General features: G+C 35.3%; 1 protein-coding gene across 1 annotated transcript in view; it reads right to left on the bottom strand.

Moving 5' to 3' along the window:
- WNK4 (WNK lysine deficient protein kinase 4) overlaps positions 1-21,006 on the bottom strand; it is a 116,167-nt gene that overhangs the window by 30,163 nt on the left and 64,998 nt on the right. Inside the window, exons 3-8 of the mRNA XM_072404058.1 lie at positions 20,614-20,834; positions 18,653-18,810; positions 3,556-3,644; positions 2,015-2,234; positions 684-1,041; positions 317-456 (exon numbers count right to left, since the gene is read on the bottom strand). Coding sequence (XP_072260159.1) covers positions 317-456; positions 684-1,041; positions 2,015-2,234; positions 3,556-3,644; positions 18,653-18,810; positions 20,614-20,834 — 1,186 coding nt within the window. The remainder of the gene's footprint in view (positions 1-316; positions 457-683; positions 1,042-2,014; positions 2,235-3,555; positions 3,645-18,652; positions 18,811-20,613; positions 20,835-21,006) is intronic.

Below are 21,006 nucleotides of genomic sequence, written 5' to 3'. Positions count from 1 at the left end.
TAGAATGCAGTAAATTACAGATTTCCCTACATTAAATAATGTGCCCAGCTGTATACTTCATAAAGCAATCAAAATAAGGTACAATATACAGGTATAAATAAAAAGATCTACTAAAGTCTTTAAATTATAATTTAAAATATGTACAAAAAGAAAGGATACTGTTTTCATCTTAGATGTAAATATTAGTTTTTGTTTTTTTTATATAGAAGGGATTTCATGTTTTTCTTGGTGACATTTTTTCACTGTTGAACCAATACTAGATTAAAAAAAAATAAATAATTGCAATTACAGTGCCTTTAGTTATATTTGTCCTTACCCCAGGAAAACATATCTCTGGCTGAGTGCTTGGGGGGCTATTGGGATCCTCTTGGGAGGTATCACTTGTATGCTTCAGAGAAATATCCACTGGCTCCATCAACCCAGAAGAACTAAGGTACTCATCAGTCTCACAGTCCGCTAAAAGACAGAAATAACTATGTCACGCAGTTTTAAATGCTAGATTAGTTTTTATTTCTGCAATTCTTCAAATATGGTACAGAAAATAAACTCTTTAGCAAAATAGGATAACTATTTGTGTAAGGTCTGAGGTGTATGTTGCTAAATAGGCTATTGCCATATATACCCAAGTATAAACTTTTTTTTTTTTCTTAGGATGCCATTTTGAGAAGAACATAACTGCTTACATGTAGCAGAAGAGTAACATGTTTGTCTGAAGTTGAACAGGTGATGCTGATCAGCTTCTGGTTCCTCTGGTTCTGGCAAAAATGTGCCACTGCTTATAGATTCAGCAGAGTCCGAGTTTGATGGTAGGGAGGTAGCTCCAGGGGTGGCATCAGGAGTGAGAGAAGCGGTGATGCTCTGGGAATCTTTCAGCTGCTCAAGGAGTTTAAGGATGTTTTGCTGCTTCTCGTCCTCTTTTTTCTTCAGCTCCTCTTGAGCACGTCTTAACTTTTCTCTTTTCCTCTTTATTGACAATACACGGTCACGGATGGCTTTTGCCACAATTTTGTAGTCGGCTTCACAGACAAAATTAAGTACCACCTTGGAAATATAAACAACAACAAAATTATCTCATATCTCCCTCTTTATGTTTTGTATTTACCTGCTTTTAAAGTGTATGTTTACCCAAACTTTATTTTGCTCTGGATAAAGTAGGTAGTAGTTAAAAACTTTTCAGTTTTCTTTAGGCACCTTTAGGCAAATTTCCATTTCCTTCCTGTCCCAGAAATACAGCAGGAAAATCTAAAAATGTATTTTCACTCACTCTCAGAAGCAAAACCCTTCTAACGATCACAATTGTTCGTCTGGGGTAAATAATTTAGCATGTTCATTTAGTTTCACTATATCCTCTGTCACTTCAACCATTGTCACTGTCATTGAAATTTATGTTAATTTTATTTACCTAATATGATATGTTTTACATTTTATTGTATTGGTATTTTTATTGCTTACTGTTTTGAATAGTAGCAGTTGTGACTGCATTTTGTGTTCTAGGTGTGTACTTAAGTCAATGTTTTTTTTTTTAAAAAAGGGTAAAAGTAGGTACTTCAGTTTATATTTGAGTATATAAAGGCAATTAAATCTGACTTTTACAAATTTGGCTAAATACTTAGGTCTAGTACATTAGCAGATCTGCTGTAATCTAATAATTCAAACAATATTTACTAATAAGTCTGATCTGTCTACAACTACTTTTAACCCATAAAAAAGCAGTCTCTTACAATCCTACAATTAGGCTGCGAACTTTAGATTGGCTTCATATGCTTTTGTTGCATCAGGTCAGAAATCAGACCACAAATAAAAATTTGACTGTGTGTACTAGTTCTAAGAGTATAGTCTTAGGAAATGTACCAGAAGAAAATTACAGTGTGCATGAAATAAAATTAGTCTTGGATTAAAATGTCTTTTTATTAAACAGATCAGCCTCACCAGCTGATTTGATTAATAATATTTAAAAAAAAAGTTTAAATGAACGCCATTCCAACATGCCATACAGGTTTTGTAATATATTTACCATCTCCTGCGCTACCTCCTCTGCAAAATCTTTGTAAAGATCAAACAAGAACTCTATGGCATTGTTGTCTTTGTATTTTCCATGCAGTTTTTTAGTATCATCCATTCTCAACCAAAGTTTTAAGGCTGGCTTCACTCCATCATCTTCTTCTGCAAGTTCAACATGAACCCCTGTGTCTTCCTGAAAGAAGGAGTGTTCTAGCAGGTCCTGGATTGTATACCTATCAAGATACAAAAAGGATTTAAGTTCTAGGTTATTAATATATGTAGCATAAAGTTGATCACTGGACATGCCCATTATCTGCATTTTCCATATTCAATACTGCAACTGTTACATTTTGGGTGATCTTTTCAGATTCAGAAGAAAAATGTGTGTTTGTCATAAGTGTAAGAAGGTGGAGTGTACACCCCACCCAGCCTAAAATTTGTAAAAAATCTACACTAAGGAAGTGTCCACTTCCATGTCTAGTCCATACTTCCCCATTGGGACATCTAAAAATACGGAGTGAGGAAGTCCACCACCACTGGAGTACTCCCTGATAGTAGTCTAAAATGTGGAGCAATTTACATTATCTTAACAGAAAGTAAGCTAATTTAGAGATCTGTATAAATAACCCTATGCATCAAAAAACAAAATACAACAAGCATGTGTTCTTGGAATGCCAGAATACTGACAAATGAAGGCGGGGTGGCTTGGTGCACTACAAAACTAAAGTAGACTGTGCTCCCAATATGCATGCCATAACATGTGTGTTCTTTCCCTTTCCCTTGAGCTCTGCTCAGAAGAGACTGCTGTTGAGAAATAATTAGGCAAAGCTGGAAATGCCAGCCCTGCAAAATCAAAAGCTTACGTCTAGCTGTTTCCAAAACAGCAGGTTGCTTATGGCCAAAGTATTTTGCTTTGGGTAGTTGGGCATTGAGCAGGTAGCCTGTGTTCCTTCTGTGGCAGTAAATAAACCACAAGGAGCACACAGTGACCTAAGCAGCAGAAAACATTTTGCCAACATCTTGTTATTTGGGTACAATGGGAATCCTGTTCTCTGGCCTTTTCTCCAACCAAGGACAGAATAGACATTAGGCTGTGGAAGTGTGATATGCCCTTCCAGCAGATAATGACCACTGCTACTGCAATTCAAGGTGTGCATATTTCAAGACCACCTGCCACCTTGGTCAGAAAGGTTCTGCTGTAGGTTGCTGTTATGTCAAACCCTCCAGCAGTTTTGCAATTTCTACAAATTCTTTCAATAAACTTTTGAACAGGGGCTTGTGGGATAATAAACACATGAAGCTATTTGATAACAAACAGGATGAAACTCCAAGGTTTAATGGCTCTTAAACTATTTTTACACGGATAGAAAGCATACACACATTCTTGCTGTAACATTGCATGAATATAAATATTTACGTATTCTTTCACACAAGCTGAAACTTTGTTTGCACCTTAATTTCTGCTCCACATTCCCATCTCCCATTAGTCTAGGCGCAACTACTGTCTTCCTTATTACAAAGAATTCTAGTAAGCTTTTCTTGAATTGATTTTACCTTTCATTTTTGTTCATACGTATACAGCCCTCAATGATCTCCTTAAGCTCAGGAACTTTAACTTTATAGAAGCTGTCTGGCTTCATGCCCTGTGGAAAATGAAAGGAAACACAATATCAGGTCATGCAGCTTTGCATTGTACAGCTGATCTCAAATAGTCAAAAGAAAGCCTACAAGAAAGCTTTGGGAGTAACAAAAGAACAGTGTTGGGTGCAGGCCTAAATACTACTTATAAATCGTATAGAAATCATACTCGTTTGTTCATATTTCCAGCCTGTAGATTTTGATAATGTCTTAAACAGAAGCAACATTTCAACACTGAAAGAATTACACTAATAACTGTGTAAAAATACAACCTTGATGTACAATCGGTGTTATAAAAAAAATAAAATCAAAGTTTAGCAGTAGTTCACAAAGCATAGTGTGTGATCATTTACCAAACCACAACACAGACAATTACTGCATAAACTGACCACCCAATTAAGAGATACTGGATAAATCCTTTAAAGCAGAAAGCATATTTAATCTAATGGGAAGGTTGAATACCTTCTCTATCCCTGGATGCCTTCCACCCAACTGTACCCATTTCTGTTCTGCGACAAGCAGACAAAATAAACTTTATTCCAGGATGTTTAACTGGGAAAATTATAGGTGCAATACAAAGCAGGAAGAATAATTTTCAATAGCACAAACTAAATTTATTAAAAAACAGATGCAAAAAAATAAAATAAAAAGACAAAAAGATTCTGGTTTACAATATTGTTGTTGGCTGTTTTTTATTTAATGCATAAGTTTACTATCTATTCTGGGATCTTGATAAAGGTATCTCAAGACAAAGTGAAATTTGTAATGGGCTATGATCATTAAACATCTGCTTGTATCCTATTTTGCCAGAAAAACATTTTGACCTGCATGGATCAGTTACAAAGTTACCCCATATGCCTTTGCACCACAGCATTGTTCTACATCAAGTGACACTGCTTTGAGATGAACTCGTTTTTATAATGTTGAATATGCTTTGAAGCTCTCCAAGCTGCTTCATCAGTTCAGCATAGAATATGATTTTACAAGGGTCTATTTTTTTTTTTACAAGAGGTGTAAATGAATAGTTATATCTATGTTTTGCAGGTAGATCTCTCTTCAATCCTACAGCAAGGTCAATAAAACCTTACATAAAAAGGTATTTTTTATTTGACCAACATTTATGTTAAAGTTAAAGGATGTCGCTAAGTATGACAACAGGGAAATATGACATTGCTCTTTTAGGAAAATAAAGTTACATGGACAGAAAACAAAAGAAAGTTTATTTATTAGTAGGGGCTCCTGCCTAAGCCCTATCACGCAGATGATATACATGTGTGGTCTGCGTTATGTTTATTATTGCATAATGCATAATATATGCAGAAAACCACTCTGCAGCTGTGGGTTTATACAGGGCAACGGTAAGGGTAAAAAGTTTTTAGTTCTTATAATTCACTGCTTAAAATGTATGTAAATCCTTACAATGAACTTCTCTATTTCGCTTTTTGATCTGTTAAATGTACTATAAACTTTCTTGTTGCAGGAACATGTTTTTGTATTTCTATTTTTGTAAACATTTCATCCCAAGTCCCCCAAGTCTACCTCAAACCCCCAAAACAGAGCAGGGACATGTAATGGCAAGAAAATATAGTACCCAAAATTTTCCATAGATGTGGCTTTAAAAACCTTTAAAGGTCAGTCGTTTAATTTTGAGTACAACAATGTGTAAATGTCAATGTCTAAATATTAGATTTATTATGCAACAGCTCGTCATTATTCAGCATTATTTACAGTTATTAATACTATTATTTACAGTAATGCAATAAGATGACCCATTAAGCTTGAATTGAGGGATGCAACACTGGCAGTTAAACAGAGTAAAGCAAAACATTGACGACATAGAAAGTGGATAGTATAATAAAACAGGAAATACCAGAAGATCCAGTTGTTGTGTATGGAAAAGCACCTAACCCAAAAAACAAAATATTGCCAAAGTCAACAGGTACTTAATCGATAGGGAGGATTAGGAAAGGCTTTCCATAACAAACACATTTAGGATGTGGTAATAACAAAAATAGGAAGGTGGTTTAAGATATACCGTAGTATGTGACAATAAACTATTTTATCAAGTGTTTTATGATAGGTGTGGTATTTTTATTAGGATGTACATGTAGATATGCAGGTAGAACAACACTAGGATAAAAAAGGACTAAACATGTGGTATAATATATAAAAAAAGTTTTCTCTGATCCCAAATAATCCAAGTTTTGGGGAAAAATATAATAGGGAATAAAGCTTTTCATGATAAAAAAACGGAAACATTTTAAAGTGAAAACTTTTAGATACAGTGGGAAAGTTAGGCTACTTGTTAGTAAGGCATAATTTACAATGCTTAGTGAATTTGGTGAAAAATAATTTTTAAATATCACCCAATCACATGCAAATAATTGTAGGAAAATATGATTTTTTTCTTGCACATAATAAGATAGTTGAACTCATTTACTAAGCCAATGTGGTAGGCTATGGTGGTCATCATATTTTCAGCACTGATTAAGGTCTGTGTCAGGTCAGAAGCTTTCAAGTCATTCAAGTCATGCCCAAGCTTTTCTTTTCTACCAAACTCTCAGACGAGGAATAAAAAGTTACTTGGCAAAAAGTGCAATCTTGCCTTGTTGCATTGTTTAAATCCATCGATGAAAACTGTTTTACCTTTACATTGGACATTTTGTCCAATACTTAACTGTAACAAATGTGTCTTAATGTATATTTGCTTGGCGTTTGGCTTTAAGATATCTGTAAAACTAAACGTGTGGGAAATATACTGTATTTACTTTTTAATAATAAAATATATTGTTTTCAATTAAGACCATACTGTTGAGGACATAAAAAAAGAACAGTAACTAACAGTACCAGAAAGTAAGTAATGTATGGCATAAGTACATAAATATGTGGAAGGTTAAAATGTTTTGGTGATTCTAACAAATCAGCTCAGTTACATGTATTTAACTGTTATGCTGTTCCTTATATGTGGTTGATTTGGTGCCAACAGTTCATTATTATGTTCCTGGAAGCACTTAGAAAAAGAAAAGCGCGGAAGTAAAAACTTTGCTCTCTTAAAGAGATACTGTTATTGCCAGTACAGACACAGAAGGGTTGACTACCTGCTCTCTGGTTCTTCCTGCCAACTGCTACATCATGACAGGCCTTTGGGGTAGCAATAGAACCCTGTAGACGACCAGGTAACCAAAACTTCCCATGATGTTGGATACCAGTGGTGGCTGTAGTTCTTCAAGAAAACAAAAATTTTACTGCCCGTCCATGAAAAGCTAAGTATTAAATCTCTAATTTAACAAGCTGCTTTGCTATTATTTATTTTAAAGTAGTATTGCTGCCATTTTAAATGAGATAACATTCCTAAAATGTGTTTAAACTGTGTGTAGCTTTTCCAACTCTATGCATTTGGATTTCTTCACCTTACTGATCTACGATGCTGAAGTTCTTCTACAGCTTATAGAGTGTTCTTTGTGAAGATCTTTCTGAAGTTTTGAAGAAACTTCTTTGTGAAGTTTACACCATGTTCCCCAGGGGAAGAAGTGAAGTCATTTTGCACATAAAGCTAATGTTCCTTGCTTTCACAGACCCTTATTTCATATATGTCAGTTTTTCTGTTATTGACCCTTGCATTATATCTACTTTAAATCTCTAGCCCACTAAATTTTAAACACTGTCTGTCTTGCTGTTACCTGTCCTTGTATCTGGTTTACACCTCCTGGTCATCACTTTCTCAAGAACAAAGCAACTGATGACAATGATGTGTTAGAATTGGACTGTTTGTATTGAAGTACATTTCCTAAAGTGGTTTTCCGCTTGTAGGCTGAAAGTAGAAAACCAATTATATGCCCCCCTTCTCTCTGATTTCTGCTTAGCAGAAGTATCACTGATTAGCTTTCTTTAAAGCACACCTTGAGCTCCCATTTGCAAAAGATGCCTAGTAGTGCAATGCAACCCAAATACATTGCTTTTCACTGGGTTTTTAAGACATCAGCTGAACCTGAACAGCACAGCTTGTTGGCTTCATATCACTGATGAAATCTGAGCACTTGTACAGCGGTGGGAGTCTAAGAGCTGTTTAGAAGATGTGTTAACAGATTTTTAATTTGTCTTTTTTCCCCCATTAACAATGAATATTTTTGAAAATCTTCCTAAATCAGCCAGCACTTTTGTCACAGTGGATCTTTAGCTGTATTGGTGTACCTAATGTAGATCTGCACCCCTCAGATGTTCAAACAAATGTCCATTTACTTATGCGATTGCAGGGTCATCTTGCACAAATAAGTGGTATTGTGCCAAAAAAACTTTTCAAGTCACAAGATCCTATTTATATTTTGTGTAATCCATGGAACATTATTTAGTCTAAAATGACTTAAGGATGGTGACAAGAAATGACCTCTAAACTTTTTGCACCTTGCTTAGCCCCACATAATTTGTAGATTGGAACAGTCAGTACAGGCCTGTAAACAATATTTTTAGCTCTCTCTATGGTTTGTTTTCTCTGGCAAGCCAACGCTCAGGATGAATGCAGAGCTTGTGCTGCTCTGTTTAATAGTGCAATTCATTGATTCCAGAGTAAAAGATCATTGGTGAGTTTGTGGGAGTGTTGAGATCTGCCTCCTTGTTGATGCAGGAAACCAGAACACAGACATTAGTTAAGCTAGAAATGGGTAACTCTACCTAAAGAACTGGTGTTACTTTCACATAGAACAATACTTAGCCAGTGATCCTATATAAAACACAAATAAACTTTATAAGTCAAAATATTCCAAGAAAAAGGTATATGTAAACTATAGTCATTAACATTATTATTTCCCGGGACACTGATTTGGTGAAAATACATTTATGTGGTCTTAAAAAAACAAAAAGAATGCCTCCATTTTAACTTTTTTCAAACATAACCAATGTAATGGTTTATAAAGCATTTTTCGCAAATTGTATTGTGCATAAAACTTTTTGCAGTACAGGCCCCAAAATCTGAATAGTTGATTATAGTTGGTTATCTTGTAATCAATCAATGCTGAAAACCATATTTGTGAATATTATTATACAAAAATATATTTTCCTACAAGATAATGTTCAGATAATGTAATTGAAAAGTAATTGAAGGTTAGTAGGTTTGTGTCTAAAAACAAAAGTGTCACTTTTTGTCTACTTTTTTTCAATGATTATGAGTTGCCCTTCTGCTGTGAAAATTCTTCCTATGGGGAGTGGCGCAGTCCCAGCCAACAATGCATTGCACATCCCTCAGGACATAATGTGAAGTATGGCATGCCAGGGCCCAGCATATCATACTTCATGTCCTATTCAGAATACAAATTGAATTAATGTTTTGCATGGCATGTACAGCTGAGTAAGCAGGTGCAAGAAGAGAAGAGAGGTGCAGGAGCACATGTGACTTCTTTTATCTCTGGGTAGTATATTAAATTCATTGCAGGGGTAAGCTCTCCTTTGAAAGTGTTGCCCTACTTGGCAGTGTTTCTCAATCTTTTTACTCTAGAGGAATCCTTGAAATAATTTTCAGGCCTTAAGGAACCCCTATAAAAAGTAACAACTGACGATCAGTGACAAGAATGCCACTTACATTGGTGGTCATTAAGTGAACCAAGTCATGATTCGTATTTCTACCTTTTTAGACAGCTAAAAAGATCATTGGCAACATGCTGGCTCTGCCAAGTAGTATTAGACCTTCAAGTAGTTGGGCACGATCTGATGAATGTTAATCAGCAACAGCTTAAGGTATCCATTGCAACCTCTTGGGAAACCAAAGGATTACATTGAGCCCTGGTTAAGAATGGATTCTCTACAGAACAGCGCCTCTTACAGGCTCCCTGTCCCCAGATTAGCCGAGTGTGCAAGGGCCTATTCTTGACACCAAGAAATAGGCTGCACTGCTTTTGTTTGTTAAATCATTATTGTTAATGGCCTGCATCTGTGTGAAACATGCCAGAGAAGGAGCCTGCCCGTCCATAGGATGTCTGTAGGACAAAATTGACAATAAAGTTTGTTGATTCTGTTGATGTGACCTATTCCTTGTGGCTGCTGTTTTAACACACAGGTAACATGCATCTAAGTCTAGGTTTAAATAAATCATTACATTAAGAATTATATTTATTTTCAAAATATTTACAATAAGCACATCGACTAACTTAATTGATCAACAGGCCTTCCAGGAAAGCATACTCTTGTTAGCAGACTGCTGTAATATAAAAAATTAGACCTTCTTGTATGTATGGGCTATGTATGGACCAGCCCTGTTATCCATAGACCAACTGGTATCAACGTAGACACTGAACAGCCAAGATGGAACATTTTATTCTACAGACTGTGGTAAGGACTACAAGATTGTGTACATTGAGTACAAATGTTTTGCCGAGTCACTTTTATGGTTTACCACAACAGCTTGACCAAAGTTAGATCAATTTATCCTGATCTTCGCCATAGACAAGCTGTGTTAAAATGCCAGTTTACTTCTCTTGGGAATGTAATTGGCTCCAAACTTGTTGGCTGTTATTCTGCAAATATTTCAAATCCTGGATGGGATCTACTCCGTTGAAGTGAACGCATAAAAATATAAATGGTTTCCCAGTTCCTATTAAAAGTATCTTGAGGATGGGTCATGCTTTACTTGGACAACTGTGAGATGAGTGTGTTCCCAATAGAATAAGCCTTAAAATACTGTGTGTATGAATGATACATCCTTTAGATATAGACTTGTATAGGCACTTATACACAATGGGCCTGATTTATTAAAGCTCTCCAAGACTGGAGAAAATAGACCATCATGGTAGAACCTGGGTGATCCAGAAAACCTGGAATAGATATTGTCCAGGATTTGAAACATTTGCAGAATAATAGCAAACGATTTTAAAGAAATTCATTTAAGGTGCTGGATTACCCAGGTTCACATGTGATAGTCTATCTTCTCTAGTCATAAGGAGCTTTAATAAATTAGACTCAGTGTGTCAAAATTTAATATGACCTGATCAATTCCAACTTGACTGTGAATGGACAGGGCATACTTACAGGAGGAGATCATTCATCACATTGACATTGAGTGAACTATAAAATCAATGGCTAATTTCTTTTTTTGTTTTTTTTGACCATTAGGCAAAGATACCGGTAAATGTAAATTATCCACCCATCATTCATTACTGATCATATAAACATATCTGAAATAAAATGTCCAAATATTTAAACCCTCAAGGTAGAATCATTTAAGGCAAAGTTGCATAATGTTGTAATAAAATCAGAAATAACATATGTCATATCAGATCAATGCTCTTAAAAACAAGACTTAATAAGCATGCCGACTGGCATGGAATATCAGTGTTTGCTTTTCTGTGTAATTACATGGTGAAAGCTTTGAGTTTAATACATGTTGTGTTGTACCACATTTGATTCTCTTCCAAATGTAATTAAGTATGATAAATTACTCTGATTTCTGTGTGTTCTGCAGAAAGTTTGGAATATATGTGGTTTACTATTGCAAAACCTGCATCTATACACAGCTGCAATATGCAAGGGCCCAGGATCCAGGTGTGCTGATCACCAGGGAGTAAAACAAAGAATCCTGTCTCTGTGCAGACCACTCTCTTGCTCTTTACTTATAACCTACTTATAGATGTTTAGTATCTAAACCTGTTTCTCTGTTCTGGGTTTTCTCTACAGGCCTCTTTTCTAAACACTCCAACTATCTCACTTACCTGTATACATGCAAAATATGTATTTCATATCCAAAATGTCATTACAAATGAAACAACACATAGAATAAAATGTATACTTCATATCCACATCTACACTACTCAAAATATTACTGGTTAAAGTACTTTTGTTTTCTCATCACAATCCAAATACACATAGGCTTGACGCCTGCTTTTTAAACAGTCCATACACCTGAACGATACACAAAGCACTCCATACACTATAAACTGCACAAGCTCAAGTAAAACTATATACTATATACTGTACAGCTCTATACATTTTTTCATATAAATGTTAAAATGCCTAATTGTTCAAATATTCTGGAGGTATTTTTTTTTAATTCTTTTTCTCTATGTGTTTTATTAAACATTTATGTAAGCATTTTTTACACAAAAAGTGAGAACTGTAAAATAATTATATTTTCTTCAACTGATATTTTATAGGTTGTTATGGTTAATTTGTGCTGTAACTGGTTCTTTTGTGTCCTAATTACCAGCTAAATCCTTACTAGTACAAGAAGATTAAAAGATTACCTAAAAATTCCCCACAAAGTTTGTATTCTTCCCTAGGGCAAAAGTTTTTCTTTATTAAGGGATGAAACCAGGGCACTGCCTGAGCACTAAGCGATATTTGTGTTTAGAATAGCAGACTAATATAAGCCCACTAATATTAGAAGAAAACCCAAACGCTTTCAAGAGCTTTAATAAAAACATGTAACTATAATCCCACAAAACCATTCCTTTACTGATGCTACATTAACTATTTCATAATAATCCCTATGGTCAGGAGGAAGGTAAGCACAAATACAATACACATACATGTTTAAAAATAAGTCTTTCATGGACGTTAATATATTCGTTTTCTGATGTTACATGCAGTAAGACAAATTAGGTATGCCCTGATCTTCCCAATGGTTTGTAACCCACATGTGTACCCCTTATGTCAATATATATATATATATATATATATATATATCTATATATACATTTAGTATATACATACACACACAACAGTAAATAACCATACAAACAAAATTAAAACAGCAAACATCCAACACAATAAATTGACATTTTTGGCCCCTAGCTGCACTGCATTGCCTTGAGGGACGATATCAATTACCAGCAGACCCAACCCTGGCCAGCCTCCCAACCTGTTCATTACCATTTATCTTGAAATGTATAGGACACTACTGCAAGGATGGGTCTTCCAAACAACCAAAATCATTGCCATTGAGGACCTCAACTGTCCACCACTATATAATGAACAAATAAAACAGTCAGACTTTCACCCTCTTCTAACTTTTTTTTAACACTACTTAAGCTAAGTGATTTATACTTTGCAGAGTAATAATTCATCTAAATAGGCAGTGTAAAGTCTTTATTAAATGTACCCCCATTATTTGATTCTGCTGACAGATTCCCCAATTATCACAACTTGTCTAGGCCTTTCTTAAAGAGAATCCCCACCTCTAAGAGATAGCCTCCTATGCACACACAGAAAAACAAGCTACCTAGAGCTGTCACTGGTAAAACTTTCTTCCTTAAGTCTTCTTTAAAAATTGCTAAATGTATTATTTGTCGTTCCAAAAAGCACAAACATTAGACCAGTGTTCACTTTTTCTCTTCCGCTTCAGGCAGTCAAGTCATCATCATGCAAGTTATTAAGTTGATAACATCTAATATATAAGTATGAAATTTCCATTCCATTATTAAGTAATTACAGTAATGCCTGATAGCTAGTAAGGTTTTGGAATATATTAGGTTGCTGGCAGGTAATCTCTTTCAGAGGCAGTTCAGAAAATGAGCCAAAACCTAACCGGCTACCAGTATGGCAGAAAAATAGTGTAAGATCATGATGTTATACAATGTAGTAATTTGGTGTGGTGAATGCAGGGTTAATCAACTTTACCATGCTGGTAGCTGGGTAATAAACAGATCAACACTAAGCTAAGGCCTTATGTAAGCTACTGTGATAGACTTGTCTTACAATGAGTAACACATTCTTTTTTGTTTCGTTTTGCTACCCTACATTAAATCCCTACAATCCAGTAAAATATGAACACCCTCTCTGTGCCTATGGCTGCCCCACTTCCCAAATCAATAGAGATTCTTACATTCTCGTTTAAATCCAAACCTGTATAAAAGCTGGCCCGTGTGTTCTTTGTACCTAACATAACTATGCTCACAGATATTGAAGCAGTAAAAATATAGGATGCACATCTCTTCACAACTAGAAGCTCTGTTGTTAAAATTCAGATAGTGTATATACTCATGTATAAACCGATATTTTAATACCTAAATATGCCTTCAGAAAAAAATCTTGTTTTACACTTGGGTCACAAATTATAGATGTCACTGCATCCTCATGTAAAGAAAATAGCAAACTTTTGATGCCTGGGACATTATTAGAGTTTGGTTTACACCATCTATTGATGGCCAACAAAAGTGCACAAATGATCATTTAAGAGTATGTGACACACTATGCCAAATTATAACATAACTGATAACCAACATACCATAAACAACTCAACATCATAACCAACCAAACAATAAAGTACAAAACATATTACCCTGTATAGAGGGGGAAAATATAAGCATACTGAGCACATTTGATTTTCATTTTTTTTCAGTTTCAAATAAATGTTTTAAAAAACACATCACAGATGGCATTATTCACAATAATTGTTTTGGCATTTTGGTAGTAATTAGGTAGGTAGGTTCCAGTACTGCTTTGAATGTTAGCAGTGTTGGTTGAATTTTATGCCTTGGGTTTATACTCGAACCAGTGCTGTTTCCTTTTTTTTTCAGGTAAAAGTAGATAACTAGTTCAGTTTATATTTGAGTATAAACAGTAGTTATATAGTGTATCATATAGCATAGGTTTAGTTTACTGACTACAAATACTAGCTTAGATACAATACTACTTATGCAAGTATGGAGATAAGAACTAAACCAGTAAGCTAGCAATATTAAAGTGCATAAAGGTTAAGTGATTACTGTTTCCTAAATGAAAAGGATACAATATATTCATTACATATGTGTAAAAAACAAGGAAAGATGTCTGATCAACCTAAGCCAGACAAAGAGCAACAAAGGTTAAATTTTAAAAGCATTCTGGTCACGTCAAGAATATTTTTGATCTCTTATGCTAATAGGAAATTATTTCAGAGATGATGGTTACAGGAATTTCTTTCTCTGAATCTTTATAATCAGACCTCAGCATGTATTTCTCACACATTTATTAATTCAAGGTCAATAAAAAAAACAACTCAAGTGTAATCACATAAAAAATAATGTGCCCAAGTTTAGTATAGGGAGGGGTACATGGCCTAGTATGGTACAGTATAATATAATATGATATAGTATAGCATAGTATAGAATGGCATAGTATATTACTGTTTATGGAAGCCTTTCTTGGAGTAAGATAACAAAAAAAAGATTAACCCATGCAGAGTGATACTTCACTTTGCTAAATGAACAACCAATATTGCCTTAGTAAATCAACCAACTTTGATTCTTATTGTTAAGTAATTAAGCCCTATTCTCTTTAAAGCACAACACTGTGTTTTTATTTTCATTTTACCTTGGGTTTATGGTCTAAGTAAAACTCCTCTTCCCAAGATTTTTTTTTTTTTAGTTTTGAGTAAAGAGTTAACATTTCTGTATTTTTGGATACAGAAGAGTTAAAATCTCTGGATTTTATCACTCCATGTACTACCATATATGTTTAAGGGGTTATCTTCACTGATGTGTCCCAAAATAGTACAGCAATCTTGGTTGAATGGTAATCTTAATGGCTTTATTACACCCAGGTAGTAAATAACGTTTTTTCCACACTAAAAGTGTCTAGTCTTTTAACAGAAAATTACATAATTTTGTTTGCTATTTAAAGATGCAAATTGGAAGCATTCGTGTTAATGTTTCTTTCAGATACATGAAACATGTAATTTTAAAAACTCCAAGAAAGGGGAAGAACCTCTGATTTCATTTTATTTATTTTAAATTACCAGGATTTTAAATTTGGTAGGCAGAATTAAGGGTGAATTGGTGTAAGCCTGGAATAATTAGAAAGTGGGTTAGTGTGAAGAATATTTTCTGGAAATAGTTTTAAAACAGACCTAATCAGAAAACTCATTATTATAGAAAGGGTCACTTTCCCTTTTACAATACATCTTAAAAAAAATGTAATTTTCTTAACTTTATTTATTGCCCACTCCTTTACCAAGGAGGCTAAGATTGGGCACTGTATCATCAGGGGCTTTCCTCTAAAATAACAAGCAGTGAGATCAGTGCTCGTTTATTTACATTTGGAGGAAGACATGCCAACTGCTCTTGCACATGTGCATTGCAAGATTGGCTGATGCCATGAAGAAAAAAGAAGATGGTGATGTGGGGCATAACAGGGAGCCCAGGAAAGAAGATGGAACCCAAGAAGGATTTGCTGGGTGCAGTAAGTAAACAGAAAGAATGCTTTCAGCAATGATTTAGTGAAATTTTTTTTACGAACCTTTCTTTAACCCTAAACACATTATTATCACAAATATTAGATGCAAGTCGGCAATGATTCAATGCCTATAATTAAGAGGAAAGAAAAAAAAGGTGCACCTGGGCCTGGTCCCAAATGAACAGGGAAAATATTAGATTGGTGCACGTTGAAGTGGATCTTTGGAGACTTTCATTGCTTCTAAATATGGATCTTGGCCCAGCTTAGGAGATGAACGTCCTTTCATACTTAACTGGATACTACAGTCGGCTTCAGATGTTCATTAACCACATGAAATAGAAAAAAACATGAAACCCACCTGATCCTTTTGAATTAATTTTAGGAAATTTACAAATCTGAGGCATAATATTATAGCTAAGGATTTTAGAATTAAATTGAAAAGATCAGCTGGTCTTTAGGTAGTACACTTCAGAAGTATCTATTGGTATTGGTGGGACAGTGATGGAATTCTACTTGATGGAAAGGAACCCCTACTATTTATTTTATCCTTTCCTCAATAGAAGAAAACCTAAATTGGCTAAAAAAAAGTTTCATGCATTTAAAGCTCTTTACTTTTGGATAATAGTACTTAAACATCTTCACAGTTACCTTGAGGTCATATGTAACCTGACCATAAATTTTCCCCAGGGTGTAGGGTGTGTATAAAGCTGATATGTGTCTGAGCTTGCTGGCCAAGAACGCAGAAACCTTGTTTCATTTGTCATGTTGCTTTGGATACAGCAGTTTTTCTTTCTTAACTACATAAATATGTTTTTGAGTTCAGAGCCAAGTTGTATTGTTTTCTTTAGAACAAACAAACAAAGTTTGTAGTTGAGGTGATAACCTTTTTTGGCTAACTTGAATAATAAAAGTGCAAGTTTTTGGGATGGCTTAGATTGCCGTCTTCAGTCCTCTCAAAATCAAGAATATAGGGTGACAACTAAACTGCAAACTTTTTGCATTAATCAATCTCTAACACAGTACAATACTTTACTACTATTATGTCCAACTGTTAAAATAGGGTTCTCCTTGGAGGGCTATGTCTGGGATAAAAGTCTATGTGGTTTTTCTTATTTGTGAAGCATTTTTAAGGGGTTAAAGACAGGCTTATTCAAGGAAAGATATTTTATGGCTGATTTAGTTGAATTGAGCATACTCGTTTTGTAAAATGAATACGAGGAGAAGCTGTCCTGATTATAATTATCCAATCACAAAAAAAAAATTCTGTCTTTTTATTTTTCCACCTAGCGTGATTGGGTATTTGAAGTAAACACCATGCAACTATATCCATATAAAACTAGTAAGGGCTTACTGAGCGGTAAAAATGTGCAACCTCTGAAATCATTATTTTTAATAAAACATTTTAGGAGAGCTATTGTGATCACCTGTCCCATAACTAATTATTTTGAGAAAAATCTAGAAACATATATCTTAGCCCCCCCCCCCAAAAAAAAAAAAAAAAAGAAATCTCAAGAAAAATATAACTTTGTTTGCAAGCCTCGAAGATGTGTGCATTTGTGCATTCAGCAGTTAGGCAAAAATTATTTATCAAAAATCAGTAGATAAGACTAGATTAGGCTGTTCCTATCTACTGGCCAGTTCAAAGCCCATGTGTAGGAGATCAAGATAGTTTAATTTAAAGTGAAACTCCCCTTTCATAAAATATATATTGCATAAAAAAACTAAGCCATCATTCAGTTCATCTTTCCATTGCCATATGCATCCACTGCGATTTTCTAAAAAGTCCCAAAACAACCCAATATGGCAACTTGCAGGTTCTGTATACTGTTTATTCTAAGAAAATGAATAGAAACACTTGGTGGTACAGTATACCAATAGATCGAGCATTTCCTATGTGCCCCAACCTATAAATGACCTTGCCATCAATCTTTAATATTAAATAAAAAGGGAAGCATGCAAGAGTATATACCATATGCTAGAGGCTGGACTCAAAATTGCCTGAAATGTGTTCACCTTCAGGTAGTGCTGAACACTGTTGGTGTACTACAACAGAAAAGTCATAATCCTGCTGAGTTTTTTAAAAATGATCTTTTCCAAAGTGGGTAATATAAAATAGTCCTGTGACTCTTTCTGTAGGCCTAAGGGACATGTTGGCCCTTCCAATTCAATGTGCTGCATGGTTGGCTACCCTGGGATGTTTTTAAAAGATAGTTCGAATCTTTAGATTATTTATTTTCTATCTATCATCAAAATGATAAGATAAGCTAACCCTTTCTGGTGGCACAATATGTGCCCATGCTGCCTTTCAATGTTATATCATTGGCATGAAGCTGGTTTGTTCCTGTAACACAGAAACCCCTACAATGAAAAAGCACTTCATTCCTTCTTGTTATCTGAAATTCTTATCAAGTAATTATGTTAGCTTACAGTACATTTCCATGAGCTAAACAAATGGGAAATATCACTAGATCACTGCATTGCTGTTTGCAAGATATGATATTCACATAACACAAGCACATGAACATATATACAGATGTTTAAAGATGAGTCATGGTAAAACGTCATTTTTAAACAGCTGTCTTAAGGGAACATAAGAAAAGTGAAAGACAGGTGTAACATTGCTTTACTTTCTACTTTTTTCTAATATTTAAGAACCTCTGCAGCAAACAGTAGGCAATGGTCATGTAGTATCTGCCAAAAGGGTGGATTAGGGTTCAAGCATGGTCAGTGGCAGATATAGCCAACAGTGGGCCCCTGTGCACAACTTACTTGGGACTTAGGGTTAGGGGCAGTGGCACACTTTGCACTTCTCGTCTGCCCATAAGGACAGTTGCTGCTTTTGACCAGTGTTTGTTCTGTTTAGGGAGTTATTACTTACTGAGGTCACTTTGCGGTATATTTGGGCCGCATTCTGGCATTCCGAGTATGGATATTCAGAAGTAGCCATCTCCAGCATACACATCCCAAAGGCATAGACGTCTACTGCTTCATCATATTTCTCCTCATACATCTCTGGAGCCATGAATTCAGGTGTACCTGAGGAAGTTCATATAGACAACATTTTAGTTTAATTTATTTATAGAGTAGTTATATTAAGAGAACAATCTCTGGAATCATTCTTGTATTGTCAATAAGGCCTTCTTAACAAGAACATATTCCTAAGATTTCTGGAACTAGCACAATTATATACGGTTGTATAATATAGTCTTTTTACTTACGTCCAATCACACAGATCTGCAAACTTTATGTATAACATTGACTTCCACTTCCAGGACTGGCTGGCCAGTAGAAGCTTTAGACATCATTGAGGCTTTACCCAACAATGAGGTCGGATCTAACTCTTTCTATGTATTTGGAAGCCAGTAGGCTTCTGTAACACAAGTAAATCAAAGAATACTTTATTCTATTGTCTTTAGCATTATAGATACATAGCTGATTTGAATAAAAAACACATTTTAAACATTTTAAATATGTTGTCATTGATAAATATATTTTTGATTCTGAAATGTATTCCCGACACTTGAATATCATAATATATAACGTCATGTATGCTCAGCCTAAAATTTAATAGTGAATTAGATTAGCAATACACCTGCCATAAGTTTTGAACCAGATCTACAACAGGATACTACTGGAAAAGTAGTGAATGTTAAACAAATCACATAATCAAAACCTCCACAAGGATACAGTTTGTAGAGTTGTTTATAATAATGCATCTACACCATATACAATAAATATAGGTGTAAAACAAAAGTGCCTGCAACCATCCCTAATACTCCCGATGGTGATCGCATGAACTAGGAATTCATCCATAGATCAGCCATGAATGCAATAGGGTAAAATGGGTAAACTTTTGTGCACTCAGTTACCAGAAAGAATTTTCTAATATTGAACCAATGCTATCAAGTTATTAGGTATAGGATAGGTTTTCATAAAGCACAGAGATATATGTAAGTATCTCCCACATTGAATAAACTAACTGATCATTTACTCTGTATATTCATTTTACACAAAGTGTTTTGGTTTGAAGAGTATGCAGAATACATACATAAGCAAATTAACAGCAGGATCATGATACTGCATACTTTCAATTCATGACTTCCATGAATTGTGCAAAGGATCCAGTTACAGAACTATGCGTGTACAAAACAATTTTAGTTCTTAGTCTAAGGTTTAGGCTTAGGTGGTTCAGTATTTCATAAAAAGGAATAAAAAAGCCAGAGTTCATTAACATTTTAACGTCTATAGTTTGGGCGCAGGTACCGTTACCCCGGAAATAAGTTAATTGTAACAGCAGAAACTATTTAATTGTACCACATCAACTTTTACCACAGCACCTGCTAAGTGTGTTAAACCTACACCTGTAAAGGTGGTATAAGCTGATATGCTTATGTGAGGAAAAACATACTCTCTGATAAAAATAGTGTGTGCTCTAAAACAGTGGTTGCCAACCTTTTCAGTTCCGTGGACCACTAAAATCACTCGGAGTGACATCATTATGACATAACCCTGCCCACTCTCCCATCGAAGATCTGAGCCTGCAATAAGAGAGTGGGCTGGTTGTGTCCAGGGATGCAGCCTGCCCACCTCCCTGACCCTAGAAACTGCACAGGGGACATGGTCTGTGGCTCTGGTCGGTGCGTCCCCCCAGCAGGGTCATTCTCCTGACCCCGCTCGGGGGTGCGCCGGCCAGAGCCATGGACCACCGGCTGGCAACCGCTGCTCCAAAAGGCATTACATTTGAGGAGGGAATAGAAAAAAGGGATTGTGGTTACAAAAAAGTATAACTGTAAACTAAGCAATCATAAATACACACATTCTTTGTCCACCATACTTTACCTATGACACTCTTTGCAAAAGAGGCACTTTTTAAGGTGGCCAGACCCAAGTCTCCAATTTTAACAAAGCCAGTGGGCCCGGTGATGAAGATGTTGTCACATTTAAGGTCACGGTGTATAATGGGAGGACAGCGGGTATGGAGGAAGTGTAGACCCTTCAAAATTTGTCGACTCCACCTTTGCAACACCTTCAATTTCATCTCCTTGAACCTCTTCAAGTATCTAAAAAAGCAAAACAAAAAAAAAGTATTATTTTTAAACACACAAAAATATTTTATCATCTTACCAAGGACATTGGTGGTGGATTTTAAAAATTAATTAGTAAAGTAAGATAGTAAAAAGTATTAGATTAGAAATAAACAGCCAGGGATTCAGGTCACAAAGGTCTGCATCC

The sequence above is a fragment of the Pyxicephalus adspersus genome, chromosome 3 (genome assembly GCF_032062135.1).
Source record: "Pyxicephalus adspersus chromosome 3, UCB_Pads_2.0, whole genome shotgun sequence".
Classification (NCBI taxonomy): Eukaryota; Metazoa; Chordata; class Amphibia; order Anura; family Pyxicephalidae; genus Pyxicephalus; species Pyxicephalus adspersus.
Note: the sequence above shows the minus strand (reverse complement) of the source record. Positions and strands in the feature narration are given on the sequence as shown.